The sequence below is a fragment of the Salvelinus alpinus genome, chromosome 20 (genome assembly GCF_045679555.1).
Source record: "Salvelinus alpinus chromosome 20, SLU_Salpinus.1, whole genome shotgun sequence".
NCBI lineage: Eukaryota > Metazoa > Chordata > Actinopteri > Salmoniformes > Salmonidae > Salvelinus > Salvelinus alpinus.
Window position 1 is genome coordinate 40,547,490 of NC_092105.1, and position 17,567 is coordinate 40,565,056.

The 17,567-nt window shown below is 41.7% G+C and overlaps 1 protein-coding gene across 2 annotated transcripts in view; it reads right to left on the bottom strand.

Annotated features, from left to right (window-relative positions):
- Positions 1–14,692, bottom strand: part of LOC139546892 (E3 ubiquitin-protein ligase ubr3) — a 49,676-nt gene extending 34,984 nt beyond the window's left edge. For both annotated transcript variants that reach the window (XM_071355814.1, XM_071355813.1), the window contains exons 1-15: positions 12,983–14,692; positions 11,925–12,064; positions 11,395–11,547; positions 11,014–11,175; positions 10,817–10,857; positions 10,660–10,726; positions 10,420–10,550; positions 10,050–10,278; positions 9,758–9,937; positions 8,874–9,007; positions 8,649–8,735; positions 8,493–8,558; positions 8,316–8,405; positions 3,505–3,633; positions 3,353–3,405 (exon numbers count right to left, since the gene is read on the bottom strand). In XM_071355814.1, the coding sequence (XP_071211915.1) occupies positions 3,353–3,405; positions 3,505–3,633; positions 8,316–8,405; positions 8,493–8,558; positions 8,649–8,735; positions 8,874–9,007; positions 9,758–9,937; positions 10,050–10,278; positions 10,420–10,550; positions 10,660–10,726; positions 10,817–10,857; positions 11,014–11,175; positions 11,395–11,547; positions 11,925–12,064; positions 12,983–13,416 (2,096 nt within the window). In that variant the 5' untranslated portion in view covers positions 13,417–14,692. The remainder of the gene's footprint in view (positions 1–3,352; positions 3,406–3,504; positions 3,634–8,315; positions 8,406–8,492; positions 8,559–8,648; positions 8,736–8,873; positions 9,008–9,757; positions 9,938–10,049; positions 10,279–10,419; positions 10,551–10,659; positions 10,727–10,816; positions 10,858–11,013; positions 11,176–11,394; positions 11,548–11,924; positions 12,065–12,982) is intronic.
- Positions 14,693–17,567: the final 2,875 nt, after the last annotated feature.

Consider the following 17,567-nt stretch of genomic DNA (forward strand, 5'->3'; position numbering starts at 1 on the left):
TATTCAGCTAAATTCAATTATATTATTCTTACAATAAAAACATAAAATAATGGCACAGGACTTAAGCATTTTCTTGTCAGCTAAAGGAACTAGCTTACAACCTATTGCATGGCACATAGCCAGATAACATACAGTAGGCCGACTCATTCGGTTATTCTGAAATATATTTTATTCATATCACAATGTTTCTTTAGACCTGCCTAAAATAAATAATGGATTTATTGTGATGGTGTATATTAAATAGATTTAGACATTCCGAAGGCGTGCATCAGCAGCTTGGAGATGCTAATTAACGGTCAATTACCATTCAACTGGTCAGGATGCACCATTGAGAGCATCCTGACCGGTTGCATCACCGCCTGGTATGGCAACTCCTCGGCATCTGACCGTAAGGCGCTACAGAGGGTAGTACAAATGGCCCAGTACATCACTGAGGCCAAGCTTCCTGCCATCCAGGACCTACAGCTGAAGTCAGACATACACTTAGGTTTTTCAACCACTCCACAAACTTCTTGCTAACAAACTATAGTTTTGGCAAGTCGGTTAGGACATTACTTTGTGCATGACAAGTAATTTTTCCAACAATTGTTTACAGACAGATTATTTCACTGTATCACAATTCCAGTGGGTCAGAAGTTTACATACACTAAGTTGACTGTGCCTTTAAAACAGCTTGGAAAATTACAGAAAATGTCATGGCTTTAGAAGCTTCTGATAGGCTAATTGACATCATTTGAGTCAATTGGGAGGTGTACCTGTGGATGTATTTCAAGGCCTACCTTCAAACTCAGTACCTTTTTGCTTGACATCATGGGAAAATCAAAAGAATTCAGCCAAGATCTCAGAAAAGTAATTGTAGATCTCCACAAGTCTGGTTCATCCTTGGGAGCAATTTCCAAATGCCTGAAGGTACCACATTCATCTGTACAAACAATAGTATGCAAGTATAACCACCATGGGACCACGCAGCCGTCATACCGATCAGGAAGGAGACGTGTTCTGTCTCCTAGAGATGAACGTACTTTGGTGCGAAAAGTGCAAATCAATCCCAGAACAACAGCAAAGGACCATGTGAAGATGCTGGAGGAAAAGGGTACAAAAGTATCTATATCCACAGTAGAACAAGTCCTATATCGACATAACCTGAAAGGCCGCTCAGCAAGGAAGAAGCCACTGCTCCTAAACCGCCATTAAAAAAAGCCAGACTACAGTTTGCAACTGCACATGGGGACAAAGATCGTACTTTTTGGAGAAATGTCCTCTGCTCTGATGAAACAAAAATAGAACTGTTTGGCCATAATGACCATCGTTATGTTTGGAAGAAAAAGGTGGAGGCTTGCAAGCCGAACACCATCCCAACCACGAAGCACGTGGGTGGCAGCATCATGTTGTGGGGGTGCTTTGCTGCAGGAGGGACTGGTGCACTTCACAAAATAGATGGTATCATGAGGCAGGAAAAGTATGTGGATATATTGAAGCAACATCTCAAGAGATCAGTCAGGAAGTTAATGCTTGGTCGCAAATGGGTCTTCCAAAACGGACAATGACCCCAAGCATACTTCCAAAGTTGTGGCAAAATGGCTTAAGGACAACAAAGTCAAGGTATTGGAGTGGCCATCACAAAGCCCTGACCTCAATCCTTCAGAAAATGTGTGGGCAGAACTGAAAAAGCATGTGCGAGCAAGGAGGCCTAGAAACCTGACTCAGTTACACCAGGTCTGTCAGGAGGAATGGGCCAAAATTCACCCAACTTATTGTGGGAAGCTACCCTAAACGTTTGACCCAAGTTAAACAATTTAAAGACAATGCTACCAAATACTAATTGAGTGTGTAAACTTCTGACCCACTGGGAATGTGATGAAAGAAATAAAAGCAGAAATAAAATCACTCTCCTATTATTCTGACATTTCACATTCTTAAAATAAAGTAGTGATCCTAACTGACCTAAGACAGGGAATTTTTACTAGGATTAAATGTCAGGAATTGTGAAACTGAGTTTAAATGTATTTGGCTAAGGTGTATGTAATAGGCGGTGTCAGAGACAAGGCCCAAAAATTGACAGAGACTCCAGTCACCCAAGTTATAGATCGTTTTCTCTGCTACCGCACGGCAAGCGGTATTGGAGCGCCAAGTTTAGGACCAAAAGGCTCCTCAACAGCTTCTACCCCCAAGCCATTAGACTGCTAAACAATACATAAAAATCGCCACCGGACAATTTACACCCCCCCCCCAATACACTGCTGCTACTCGCTGTTTGTTTGTTACCTATGCATAGTCACTTCGCCCCCACCTACATGTAGAGATTACCTCGACGAGCTTGTACCCCTGCACACTGACTCGATACCGGTGTCCCCTGTATACAGTGGGGCAAAAAAGTATTTAGTCAGCCACCAATTGTGCAAGTTCTCCCACTTAAAAAGATGAGAGAGGCCTGTAATTTTAATCATAGGTACACTTCAACTATGACAGACAAAATGAGAAATGAGAAATCCAGAAAATCACATTGTAGGATTTTTTATGAATTTATTTGCAAATTATGGTGGAAAATAAGTATTTGGTCACCTACAAACAAGCAAGATTTCTGGCTCTCACAGACCTTCTTTAAGAGGCTCCTCTGTCCTCCACTCATTACCTGTATTAATGGCACCTGTTTGAACTTGTTTTCAGTATAAAAGACACCTGTCCTCAACCTCAAACAGTCACACTCCAAACTCCACTATGGCCAAGACCAAAGAGCTGTCAAAGGACACCAGAAACAAAATTGTAGACCTGCACCATGCTGGGAAGACTGCATCTGCAATAGGTAATGGCACCTGTTTGAACCATAATTTGCAAATTAAATCCTACAATGTGATTTTCTGGATTTTTTTTTCTCATTTTGTCTGTCATAGTTGAAGTGTACCTATGATTAAAATTACAGGCCTCTCTCATCTTTTTAAGTGGGAGAACTTGCACAATTGGTGGCTGACTAAATACTTTTTTGCCCCACTGTATATCCTCGTTATTGTGTTACTTTTTATTATACATTTTTATTTTAGCCTACTTGGTAAATATTTTCTTCTTCTTGAACTGCACTGTTGGTTAAGGGCTTGTAAGTAAGCATTTCACGGTAAAGTCTACACTTGTTGCATTCGGCGCATGTGGCAAATAAAGTTTGATTTGAATTTGCATGACAATTACCGGCTGACAAAATGTCATGACCACCACAGCCCTAGTTACTGCTATTAAATTCTGTTTTGTTACATCTTGACTTTCAAAACTGGAGTTTTCAATGGGTGATGATAAACAAGGTCATTTAAGTTCAGCGAAAAATGACAAATTGCAAGGACTTTTACAACAGCTCAGACTATACCTCTCGAACACTGAAGAGATGAAGTAGTCGGGATCAAGCCTTGACGCACACACCTGTCGACAGATTGGGAAGGAAAATTATACAATTGAGTATACGGCATTCAAAACAGTCCATAATGTTGTGATCACCAGGAGTAGGTAAGTAGTCTTTACCTGGAGCAGAAAGATGTCTGGATCGATCATGGAGTTGCAGAAGTGAGACTGCACGTAGGTCATAGCCTGTCCTTTGATCTGGAGACCATTTCTTACCCACATGTTACTGTGAATCTCTGACAGGCTCGCCTACAAGAAAACACGAGGGACATAAAATGCTAACTACATACTGTATACAAGGGATGGGCAACTGGCGGCCTTTTGAGAATGTGACTACAGCTAAGCGCTCAACACCATAGTCCCCTCGGGACTGGACACCTCCCTCTGCAACTGGATCCGGGACTTCCTGACGGGCCGACCCCAGGTGGTGAGGGTAGGCAACACCACCTCCGCCACGCTGACCCTCAACACTGGGGCCCCACAGGGGTGTGCTTAGTCCCATTCTGTAGTCCCCGTTCACCCACAAATGCGTGATCACGCACGACTCCAACACAATCAAGTTAGCTGACGACAGTGTTAGGCCTGATCACCAGCGACAATGAGACAGCCGACAGGACAACAACCTCTCCCTCAAACTCTTCCCAGTGGAGCGGGTCGAGAGCTTCAAGTTCCACAGTGTCCAAATCACTAAGGACTTAACATGATGCACGTTGTGAAGGAGATTGAAAAGATTTTGAAATGGGCCCTCAAATTTCTACAGCTGCACCATTGACAGCATCTTGACTGGCTGCATCACTGCCTGGTATGGCAACTGCACCACCCTCGATTGCATGGCGCTACAGAGAGTGGTGTGGACAGCCCAGCAAATGTTTCTATCCACCCCATGGCAAAATGTGTAGAATTGCAGCAAACTTACTTTACAAATGCAACATGTTCTCTATGCTCCATGGCAAAATTGCAGGAAATTAAATAAAACGTTTAAAAAAAATGTTTTATTATTATTCTCTCCGTTGTCAAGAGGGGAGCCGCTAAAACGTTTTGCTCGCAAGGTCGTAGGTGTCCAACAGAATTTCACTTAGGGACCCCAAAAAGCTAGGGCCGACTGACTGCATGCATGGTAATGAATGTGGGTATGTGGACTCTCAAGCCACTGCAGCCCTTCATGACAAGTTCAGATAGTGGCCCCCACTCCCATCAAAGTTTCCCCATCCCTGCTGTGCATAGTACATTGAACACACTGTCATGACTCTCCTGTGAGGAGCCAAACGATCAGGTTACAGTGAATCAGCTCTACAGCGCTCTCTCTCCTTGGTGAGGATCAAAGATCGCCAGAACCGGGGCCTCCCGGGTGGTGCAGTGGTCTAGGGCACTGCATCGCAGCGCCAGCTGCGCCACCAGAATCTCTGGGTTCGCGCCCAGGCTCTGTCGCAGCCGGCCGCGACCGGGAGGTCCGTGGGGCGACGCACAATCGGCCTAGCGTCGTCCGGGTTAGGGAGGGTTTGGCCGGTAGGGATATCCTTGTCTCATCGCGCTCCAGCGACTCCTGTGGCGGGCCGGGCGCAGTGTGCGCTACCCGAGGGGGCCAGGTGAACGGTGTTTCCTCCGACACATTGGTGCGGCTGGCTTACGGGTTGGAGGCGCGCTGTGTTAAGAAGCAGTTGGGTTGTGCTTCGGAGGACGCATGGCTTTCGACCTTCGTCTCTCCCGAGCCCGTACGGGAGTTGTAGCGATGAGACAAGATAGTAATTACTAGCGATTGGATACCATGAAAATTGGGGAGAAAAGGGGGTAAAATGTATTTTTTTTATATTTTTTTTAAGATCGCCAGACCCACACCCCTACCGGGGGGGGGGGGGGTTGTGACTTAACCGGATCATAAATACCTTGCAGAAAATGTATAACAAGATAACTAACTCTGAAAGTGTACATGTTTTAGTGATCAGGTTTGCTACTAAATGTTGTAAAAAAAAGAAATGATTAAGCATAAGAATACTTTTGAAAAGATAGAAATTAGATTTTACCCTTCTAAATGAGATAATGGCTTTTCATATAAACCTGGGCCAAGTCAATAACCACGCCCACGTGAGCACAGACATGGTTCCATCATGTTGACATAGCCTTTCCAACCAGTGTACTTAAAAGGACTCGTAACTAAACGTACAAGAACAGACAGCGTGGAGCGGTGGCTACGCGGCTGGAAATGGTTAAACGTACAAGACCAGAAAATAGTAAGACCCTCTGAAACTCTTAACGAGTGACAAAGGTGAAGACTAGATTAAAACATGCACAGTCTGCAGCTCTGCATGTAACATAGTCTAGGACAATTGACCAAGAAGAGGGAAGACAAATTCCTCTCACCATCATAGGTACCTCTGAGGTATCTATTCTAACGAACATTGGGAAATAAAGATCCCTCTGAACACCACGTGGTACACACCTGATGTACCCAATCTAACAAGCCTACAACAAAAGGACATTGTGACCTTTGGTGGACAAACAGACATAAATTTAACCACTTCCCATAGACAGATCGAGTTCAACAGAAACATCCACACGTAAATACAGTTGAAGTCGTTTACATACACCTTAGCCGAATATATTTAAACATTTAATCCTAGTAAAAATTCCCTGTCTTAGGTCAGTTAGGATCACCACTTTATTTTAAGAATGTGAAATGTCAGAATAATTTCACTTTATTTCTTTCATCACATTCCCAGTGGGTCAGAAATGTACATACACTCAATTAGTATTTGGTAGCATTGCCTTTAAATTGTTTAACTTGGTTCAAACGTTTAGGGTAGCTTTCCACAAGCTTCCCACAATAAGTTGGGTGAATTTTGGCCCATTCCTCCTGACAGAGCTGGTGTAACGGAGTCAAGTTTTGTAGGCCTCCTTGCTCGCACATGCTTTTTCAGTTCTGCCAAAAAATCTTCTGAAGGATTGAGGTCAGGACTTTGTGATGGCCACTGCAATACCTTGACTTTGTTGTCCTTAAGCCATTTTGCCACAACTTTGGAAGTATGCTTGGGGTCATTGTCCATTTGGAAGACCCATTTGCGACCAAGCTTTAACTTCCTGACTGATGTCTTGATGTAGCTTCAATATATCCACATACTTTTCCTGCCTCATGATGCCATGTATTTTGTGAAGTGCACCAGTCCCTCCTGCAGCAAAGCACCCCCACAACATGATGCTGCCACCCCCGTGCTTCGCAGTTGGGATGGTGATTTTCAGCTTGCAAGCCTTCCCCTTTATCCTCCAAACATAACAATGGTCATTATGGCCAAACAGTTCTATTTTTGTTTCATCAGACCAGAGGACATTTCTCCAAAAAGTACGATCTTTGTCCCCATGTGCAGTTGCAAACCGTAGTCTGGCTTTTTTTAATGGCGGTTTAGGAGCAGTGGCTTCTTCATTGCTGAGCGGCCTTTCAGGTTATGTCGATATAGGACTTGTTCTACTGTGGATATAGATACTTTTGTACCCTTTTCCTCCAGCATCTTCACATGGTCCTTTGCTGTTGTTCTGGGATTGATTTGCACTTTTCGCACCAAAGTACGTTCATCTCTAGGAGACAGAACACGTCTCCTTCCTGATCGGTATGACGGCTGCGTGGTCCCATGGTGGTTATACTTGCATACTATTGTTTGTACAGATGAATGTGGTACCTTCAGGCATTTGGAAATTGCTCCCAAGGATGAACCAGACTTGTGGAGATCTACAATTACTTTTCTGAGATCTTGGCTGAATTCTTTTGATTTTCCCATGATGTCAAGCAAAAAGGTACTGAGTTTGAAGGTAGGCCTTGAAATACATCCACAGGTACACCTCCAATTGACTCAAATGATGTCAATTAGCCTATCAGAAGCTTCTAAAGCCAGGACATTTCCTGGAATTGTCCAAGCTGTTTAAAGGCACAGTCAACTTAGTGTACGTAAACTTCTGACCCACTGCAATTGTGATAGTGAATTATAAAATGAAATAATCTGTATGTAAACAATTGTTGGAAAAATTGTGTCATGCACAAAGTAGATGTCCTAACTGACATGCCATAACTATAGTTTGATAACAAGACATTTGTGGAGTGGTTGAAAAATGAGTTAAAGGACTCCAACCTAAGTGTACGTAAATTTCCGACTTCAACTGTATATGCATTGCAATTATTTTCTAATGAGCGGTCGTTCATGTGCAAGTATTCATATTACCATGAGCATAGCATCCACATGCATGTATGATATGTCCAGGCTCTGTCTCTCCCGCTCATAATCTTTCCCCACCCCCTTTCAACTGTGTAACAAGCCGTCATGTCGGGTTAGTCCACTAGGGACTTTCATATACATTATGTTAGTAATCAATATAACCTATACCTTGTGTGTTTATGTAATTCTGTGATTGTTTAGTTAGTAAATAAATTATTAAGACAATTTGTGTATCGCTGATACATCACTTAGGCTAAGGTTCGTGCAGATATCCAAGGATTATGCGACGTTCAGAGACTGATATGAGGAAATGATTCATTGATGACTGGTATGATATCGATATATTCTTGAGCTAATTCAGGAAACGGTAACTCATTAAATAAACTTTTCCCGTGGTGCCCCAAATTACTAAATAATTGTTACATGATTCATTTGAGTAATAATTAAACGTAGGAGGTAATTATTAGATGAACAGCAGTCATCACATTAATGGTAGTCACATCACGACAACACATTAAGGTAATCTCCAGAGTAGTCACATAGGAACCCTTTAAAATAGCCAGTCACCTCCTCCTTATCATATTTATAAGACACTAACAACTGTTCGGGTACGAGTCAGCCTTTCCTTTTCAGACATTGTGTGACGTTATTCACCACACAACCTGTTATGATATTTGAGCCATTGTCAAGACATTGCAAAGACATGTGTAATGGCCTGTACCGGTGCAATACCTGAATCTGGAGTGGATGGACCATGATCTTCATGAGCATCTCTTGGTGTGGGAGGAGACTGTCCAGGTCAAGCCCCTGGCACTTCACTGCCTATGAGACAATAGACACAGACAACTCACTACAAAGAGGGCTTAAAGCACCAGGAACAGAACTTAAAGGGTTGTAGATCTGCCACACCTTGCTTAGGAACATGGCGTAGTAACGGTGCAGTGGCAGGTGAAAGGTCACTTGATTTGGAGCAGGCTACAGAGAAACAGAGACGAGATATAAACACTAAAGGAAAATGTTGGTTTACAAATGCATCCTGACTGTTGTGCATATTTGCTGAGTTACCTCGTCCACAAAGCCAATGGCATCAAACCAGATCTGCAGAGTCTCCAAGCAGTAACGCACCACCGTCTTGGTGTATTCCTGTGTCTCCTGCAAATAAACAATTATTCATAGTGTAATGATTTTCCTAACGGTTTCCATGCATATTACTGGAACGTCAAATAGCTAAAACGTGATCCACACTAAAAAAAATAAAAAATAAAATTGAACAAGGGATATTGGACTCACTTTGACTTTGCAGTGTGTGAGGAGACCCCACATTGGTTGTGCGCAGGCCTCCAACTCTGCCGCAAATGCTGCATAGTACGTCTGGGACTCAAACTCCACGTGCTCACTCAACTCCCGCTTATTCAAGTTCATACCTACAGGACCAGAGGAGCGCTTTCATGGTTAGTCATCACGTAACACGAAGCATTATTACAGTGGTTTCATTCACCAAGTCATCACGTAACATGAAGCATTATTAGTGGTGTCGTTCACTGAAAGCCGCTTAAGGGACACAAAGGCAGGTGAGCCTGTCAAACATCTTTGTTGACATCCAGATAAATCTGTAAGAATGTACTTAAGGGCAGAGCAGTCTATACGCATAAAATAACATAGTGGCACTCTGCTCTATGCACCTTCCCTCAGTAAGCGGATACTCCAGTCCACAGTATCTGAGGCTAGGGGTTATTTTTAGGGTTTTGGTGGACACATGGCAGGAGTGCTACACAGACTATAATTCTAATAGAGACATGCACCATTATTCTCTTTTGGTCAGGCAGTGTAAAAGTTAAGTTGGATGTGACATAACATGCATTTTAAATCAAATCAGATTTTATTTGTCACATGCGCCAAATACAACAGGCGTAGTAGACCTTAAATGCTTACTTAGCTAGAGCAAATAGGGACCAACTAAAAAAAAAAGCAGTGACTAACCAATGGAAGAGAATCCCAGAGGCCTAACATTGCATCATATGACTAAGCAGATATATTAAGAGACAGGTGATAGTATATGACTCGCATAGATAACGAATACACTACAAATCACACCAGCTACTCTACCTGGGACAATGACTGAGGAAAATACTGAATCACCACTGCTATTCATATTCTTAAATTAAAGGAATTACCTTGAAAGAAGGACACAAAGCTCATCCACAGCATGAGCAGTGAGTGGTCCTCCAGGAATTTTTTTGCTACACTTTTGTGTGAGAGAATATTAATAAAATCGCTAACTAAAGGCCAGTAAGTGTTGTTCTTCAGCAGAGGCTCGCTGCAGTTGACCACAACATGGCGGCTGTTCTCTTCATCTGAAAACAAGGAGAAGAGGGAGAGGACACGAGGCTCAGTAGTGTGAGAAGCCCACTAGATTCATGAATGAAACAATCCACTCATCAGTATGGCCATTCAAACATAGCTCACCTTGAAGTTCACTTTTGATAAGGCAACTCTCCATCATGTAGAGGAGGACAGTAACCATTATGTCTAGAAGTTGACACTCCTCGGTGACATGACGTGCTAGCTCCTCATTGCTGAACAGCTGTACACTGATATGTACGATGCGGTTGGACATGGTATCTGACTCCTGGCTTTTCATCAGTGTCTTCATAATGAACGCATAATGTTGAACAAATGTTTTCGTGAAGGTGATCTACAAAAGGATGACAAGCGGGTGATTTTATGCATTTGCTGTTGTAACAGCTTCTCTAGGCAAGAATGCAGCAGTGCCAATACACCATAAACCTTAGGAATTAGAATATCTATGCACTACACTTAACCTAATTAAACATACCTTGTAGTCTTGATCTGGCAGCATGTTCAGTAGAAAAGTAACCATCTTCTGAGGAAACTCATACTTTATTGTCCAAAACAGCAACTCCTCCAGAAAACATTTGTGTTTTAGAGAGTCCATAATGGATTGATCTAAGAAAATAACACAACTGACTGGTCCCATGGTAATGCAGACTTTCACATAAAATATCTGTGCATTATTCATCATTAAATAGAATGTTAGGCAGGTTATGTGAATTACCTTTGGCAGTGCCACTAAGTTTAACTCTCTTTCTCTGTCCAACAGATTGCCCCCCATCTTGATCCTCCTTTAAAAAGACAATAGGAAGCAATATAACAACATCTATATTTCAATACTGAGGAGCGAGACTAACTATTCTGATACCGTATTCACATACCTCTTTATTGGACTCATCAGGGCTGGCTGGTGCTTCAGCTCCTAAGGAAAACAGAGCAGAGACAGAAAGCAGCTACTAGCTGATTATTCCCTTGTTTAATGAGTCATTGAGAAACATTACTTCCATAATAAATAAAGAGGGATGTTATTTTTGACTTATTTTGAGCTCCAACTCCTAAAGAGGGGATGAGGTCTTACCCAGTAAGCCCAGAGCCCCTGCGCCAGCCCCTGCCTCAGCCCCGAGAGTGGGCTCTGCAGCCCCAGACTGGGCCTTCTCCTCTACAGACACCAGGCATGAGTTCCTCAGCGCTGACAGGTACTTCTCGTAGTTCATTTTTGCATATACATTATCCTCTTGACCTACAGGGCATATTCACACATGACATATTTATTAAACTAATTAGACATTCATTAGCATCACACCAATGCCATACGTGAAGTATTAAAGCATTAGTAGCCCAACTTCAGTATAGAGTTCTGCAATACTGATTAACTATCATTTTGATCATTTTCCCCACCATAGGTCAGAATAACATTCAACCAAGGGCTGAATGAGAGAGTAGAAACATACATATTTACCCATGCTCAGGTCCTTGAATATTTGCTGATTCGTTAGGATCTTTGTCAGTACAGTTCTCATTGCCCCACCCATCTTCGTAAGTTCTTCTAAGAAGGAGATCTGGGGTTCCAGCTGCTGTAAGACCTTCTGTAGGTCCCTCTCAGTTGATGTGTCTGAGAGCAAGATAAGATAAAAGTTATGAAGTGTGTCAGATAGGCTCATGAAAACAAGCAGAATGACCTACATGAGATAAAGTTGTAAAAGAACAAGATATCTCAAAATATTTTGATCTGAGGGCTGTTTATTTGCAATCGGCTATGAAAGGTGCCTTTAGAGCATGGGGCGGCAGGTAGCCTAGTGGTTAGAGCATTGGGCCAGTAACCAAAAGGTTCTGGATCGAAAAAAATGTTGGTCTTCTCCTGAACAAGGCAGTTAACCCACTGTTCCCCGCTAGGCTGTTATTGTAAATAGGAATTTGTTCTTAACTGACTTGCCTAGTTAAATAAAAAAATGGAGTATCCTGTAGACAGAGATATGCTGTTTTTCTCACCTGGTTCAGTGTATCCATCCCTTAGGTATTGTATGATACAGATGATGAAGCGAGGCAGGACCATCTCTGACATCAGTAGTAAGTCTCTGGGGACTGTGGGGACATTCTCCCCGGTTCTTAACCGATGCCGATTGCAAAATCTGAGAGTACAACACACATGCATATATCTAGATTTTAGAAGTACCCAAAATAAATGTAAGTATTTGGGAACAATTACTCAACAACCTATCTAACAAACACTAGCAGTATATTTTATCTTCCTTTGAAAGTGCAAAATGTGCATTTTAATATAAGCTACTAGTATATCTGGCTGCCTTGAACAAACTGTTATGCCATCAAACAAAATAACAGCAGAAAAGTAAACTCAGAGAAATGTTGTGGAGTAAGGATCAAAGAAGAAATGACATGTCACAAGAAGTGATTAAGTTATTCTGCTTGGAAAATGTGTCATTATCCTAGAAACGTTGCAGAAAAGTTACAGTATTTACATTACTACATCTGTTGTAGGGAGTTATCTACCATACAACAGGAAAAATAGCTGTCTGGTTCAGAGCGATTGTTCAAAGCGGTGTGCACTTGACTAGATTGCTGGGGTTGAGTCTATCCTCTGATGTTCTGTTAGTTAGCCAAATTACTGTAACTAGTGCCCCATAAAGACAACACTTTTTCTTACGTTGTGTAGCTAAATCTAACAGTCAATGGTTTATCAAGCACAGCAATGGCATGCTCAGTGACAACATACATGTCAGTACAATTATAAAAGGCAGGGAGGGACCTTTCAAAACCGCACTGTTACATATTTTACAAATTGACACTCCCACGTAGAATTTTGCTAGCTAGCTGTTAGCCCGCAAGCTAGCCATCATCATTAACAGCCTAGTTAGTTAGCCAACCTAGTTAACTCGCCATACCACATTATTAAAAATGGGGGGGAAATGGTAATGTCAGTTGCAGTCAAATAATGCCACGTATTAAGCCTCGTCAATTAATTAGAAATTGTCACTTACACTCTAGTTAGCTAGCTAGCTATCAGCCAGCTAACGCTCCTAAAGACTTACCCAGTCTCTCGCATGACATTACTGTCTCCACAGTCACAGGCCCCACCAGCCTGGCTCCTGAACATGTTGAAATCATGGCCTGTGTGATCGCCGTTATTAAAACATTCTGCACAAAGTGACATGCAAGGAGAAATGCCACAGGTCCGACAGCGGTATGCCACAAAATTGGCTGTCCAAACCAAGCCACATAAAGTAGCGTTGTCATAGGACCGGACCGTTTTGCAGAACTCTTCGAAACCTTCTCCTCCTGCTATTAGACATTTACACCAGTCAAGGGCTTCTGTGTCTGCCGCTGGCTTTTCTGGATTAAGAACACAATCAAGTAGTTCTTGAAGTTGTCGGACACCAGGGGTGTTGTCAGTACAATTAAGATCTGCCTTTAAATGGGCAGCAGTAGAATTCTTGTCCCGCCGAACCAGCGACGCCGCCATCATTCACTCTGCTTGTTTTCCACAAATTTATTTTTGTTGTCTTGTTGGTGCGTTCTCGTGATTTCTCGCGATACATTTCGATAATAACATTGTGTTGAGTTGTGTTCAGCGTCTATAGTGTTCAGTTGGTTCCATAGGAGTCAATCAACCACATTGGCCTGCGACTTCATTGCCAATCAGCACCAAGTTTGGCAAGTGACTAACTGTGTCGTAGTCTCGGCTACTGCTGTCCCGTAGGCAGCTGATCAACCGTGACAATGTCAGAACCCACGATTACAGTAATCCTACTAGAGACGATTCCAGTGCTTCCAATAACAATACACTCTTTATGGTGGCAGTAACTAGTGGACTAAGTATAGAATACGAAAATGTTATGCATATTTTGTATTGCAAAAACTCGATGTTCATAGTGGTACAGTTTTTCGTAGCGTCCGTTTCACTTCGGATTGTTTTCATTGAGACCCCACTAATGCGGAAGTGTTACTCTGTCTCTGTACATGCTCCCCGTGGCTCTGACGATGGGTGTGCTGTGAGTTGCAGCTTTTGTTGATTAAAGTCTAGCTCAAACTTGGTCAGCAGAAGGTAAAAAATAAAACCTATGGGATTCCATTTACAGGCAGCAGCTACCGAGTGCAGACGAGATTTTAGCTTGTTCCGAGTAACCTTATCCCCTCTCAAATGTACTTAAATGTAACATTATAGTATAGCTTATAGTAAACACAATAGAGAACAACGCTCAGTATACCGCTAATTTGATCTGAAACTTGGCAAAATGGAAGAAAAAAAATGTGCGAAAGAGCAAAGGGAGGAGACGGCAGTTGCTAGCTGACCACTCATACACCAGAGAAAAAACGCCACCTGACTCCCCAGGAGAAGACATTTAGGAATTTGAACTTTCAGTTGATTCTGAAAATCCAGTCAATAGTCCCGCACCCAAAAAGACACATAAATAATTGTCTTGGCGCGAACTCCAGGTCAACAACATAATCGATGCTGTCTCTGCAAAGATAAACGAAAAAGTCGATGGTCTGGAGAAAATGATACGTGAAAACACCAAAAAATAATTGACATCTCTGAATCATGCATACAAGAGTATCGAATAGCTTAAACTTGCAAACACTGATACTTCTGATAAATGCACTGTACAGGAGAAGACCATTGCCGACATGCAAGAACGCTTATCGGAAGCAGAGCGATACGGGGGAAGGTGGGGGCTACGTCTTTACGGTGTCCTGGAGGACCAGGGTGAGAATGTGAAGCGCATAGTAAGAGACATCTGTAACCGTGTGGCACCGGACTTCCCCGATTGATATATGGCCATGGATGTCGCTGATCGTATTGGGAAGAAACAAGATGCCATCGCACCGCGAGAGATGCCGTTTGGAAGAAAGCAAAGGAAAGCGCCTTTCTGAAAGAGATAATTTAGATTCGGTGAGGACCTGACTGCAGCAAAGGCAAAGTTGTGGCCTCTCATCCAACAGGCAGAACATCAAGGAAAGGGTGGATACTACAGGGGAATCGGAGCCTTCTTCGCCGAAGGAAAAGAAATACGACCGGGGTGATTTGTTCTGCCGGTAGGTTTACAAGGTAGCCCCTTCCCCACAGCAACCTGAGCGTTCTAGTTTTGAATTGTGGTGTTATGGTTTACAAGTTAAGACTTCTGTTAATACATATATGAAGCAACCTTTTATAGAGAGGGTAGAGTTGAGATTGCATAGGATTTTTTCTTTCAATTCTGTTTATATGGACTTGAAGTTTGTCAATCAATGCCAGGGGGATACGAAACCTGTTGAAGAGAGAAACTTTTTTTATTTTTTTGTAAGGACTGCAACGCAGATCTTGTATTTGTTCAAGAAACACATTCATGCAAAGAGAACAATTTTTTTGAAAAATCAGTGGGGCAGTGACATTTTTTTGGCCCACGGGACTAATCATTGAGCTGGGGTTGCAATTTTAGCACACAATTTCAAAGGGAAATGTTTGTTTACTCAAGTGGACACCATTGGTCATTGGCTAGTAGCGGTCATCAACCACATGGACAGATTATTTGTGTTGTTTAATGTATATGGATACTGTTCTAGTCCTCCAAATAACTTTCTTCTAGAGGAAATTCTTAAGTCTTCTGAGAAAATATCCATTCAGTCAGATTATAGTTGGTGGAGATTTTAATATGGTTTATTCTAATGAGACTGATAGATTGCCCCATAGGCCTAACATTGGTGTGAACAAATTGGTGAATTTCTGCCAAAGCCTGGACTTAATTGACATATGGAGAGTTAAAAACCCTGGAGAGAGAGAAACAATACACATGGAGTAATAGAGATGGTTCACTACAATCAAGAATTGATTATATATATTATATTTGTAATAATGACAGTTACAACAATACTGAATGAACAATATACACTTATTTTAACTTAATATAATACATAAATAAAATCTATTTAGTCTCAAATAAATAATGAAACATGTTCAATTTGGTTTAAATAATGCAAAAACACAGTGTTGGAGAAGAAAGTAAAAGTGCAATATGTGCCATGTAAAAAAGCTAACGTTTAAGTTCCTTGCTCAGAACATATGGGGCGGCAGGTAGCCTAGTGGTTAGAGCGTTGCAAGATCGAATCCCCGAGCTGACAAGGTAAAAAATCTGCCTTGTTCAGGGGCAGAACGACAGTTCTGTTCCTAGGCCGTCATTGAAAATAAGAATTTGTTCTTAACTCACTTGCCTAGTTAAATAAAGGTAAAATATATATGAAAGCTGGTCGTTCAATATTCCCAGTTAAGAACGTTTAGGTTTTAGGAATTATGAGGCGTCGACTATTTCTCTCCATACCATCTGTATTTCATATACCTTTAACTATTAGATGTTCTAATAGGCACTTTAGTATTACCAGCCTAATTTCAGGAGTTGATAGGCTTGAAGTCATAAACAGCGCTGTGAATCAAGCATTGCTAAGAGCTGCTGGAAAACGCAGTAAAGTTTGAATGAATGCTTACGAGCCTGCTGCTGCCTACCACCGCTCAGTCAGACTGCGCTATCAAATATCAAATCATAGACTTAATTATAATATAATAAACACAGAAATACGAGCCTTTGGTCATTAATATGGTCAAATCCGGAAACTATAATTTCGTAAACAAAACGTTTATTCTTTCAGTGAAATACGGAACTGTTCCGTATTTTATCGAACGGGTGGCAACCCTAAGTCTAAATATTGCTGTTACATTGCACAACCTTCAATGTTATGTCATTTTTATGTAAAATTCTGGCAAATTAGTTCGCAACGAGCCAGGTGGCCCAAACTGTTGCATATACCCTGACTCTGCGTGCAATGAACGCAAGAGAAGTGACACAATTACCCTAGTTAATATTGCCTGCTAACATGAATTTCTTTTAACTAAATATGCAGGTTTAAAAAAATATACTGCTGTGTATTCATTTTAAGAAAGGCATTGATGTTTATGGTTAGGTACATTAGTGCAACGATTGCTTTTTTCATGAATGAGCTTTTGTTAAAATCACCCGTTTGGCGAAGTAGGCTGTGATTCGATGATAAATTAACAAGCACCACATTGATTATATGCAACGCAGGACAAGATAGTTAACCTAGTAATATCATCAACCATGTGTAGTTAACTAGTGATTATGTGAAGATTGATTGTTTTTTACAAGATAAGTTTAATGCTAGCTAGCAATTTACCTTGGCTCCTTGCTGTACTCGTGTAACAGGTGGTCAGCCTGCCACGCAGTTTCCTCGTGGAATGCAATGTAATCGGCCGCAATCGGCATCCAAAAATTATGATTACCGATTGTTATGAAAACTTGAAATCGGCCCTGATTCGGTCGACCTCTAGTCTTGAGCCCAGCACTGTAGATGTAAAAATACTACCTGCAGTCCTGACGGATCATGAAGTCATATGGTTGACTATAAGAATGTGCAGTAATGGTAAGAAATACTCTGGTGGTTATTGGAAATTAAATAACTCATTGTTATTGCATAATGATTTAAAAAATGTCATTAAGAATCTAATTTCTGTTTACTGGAGTTTAGCTACATCTAATGCAGAATATGGGAAATATTGGGAACTGCTGAAATTTCAAATCCTCTCAGCCTGTGTTACTTATGGAAAACGTCTTTCTTTAAGAAGGAGAT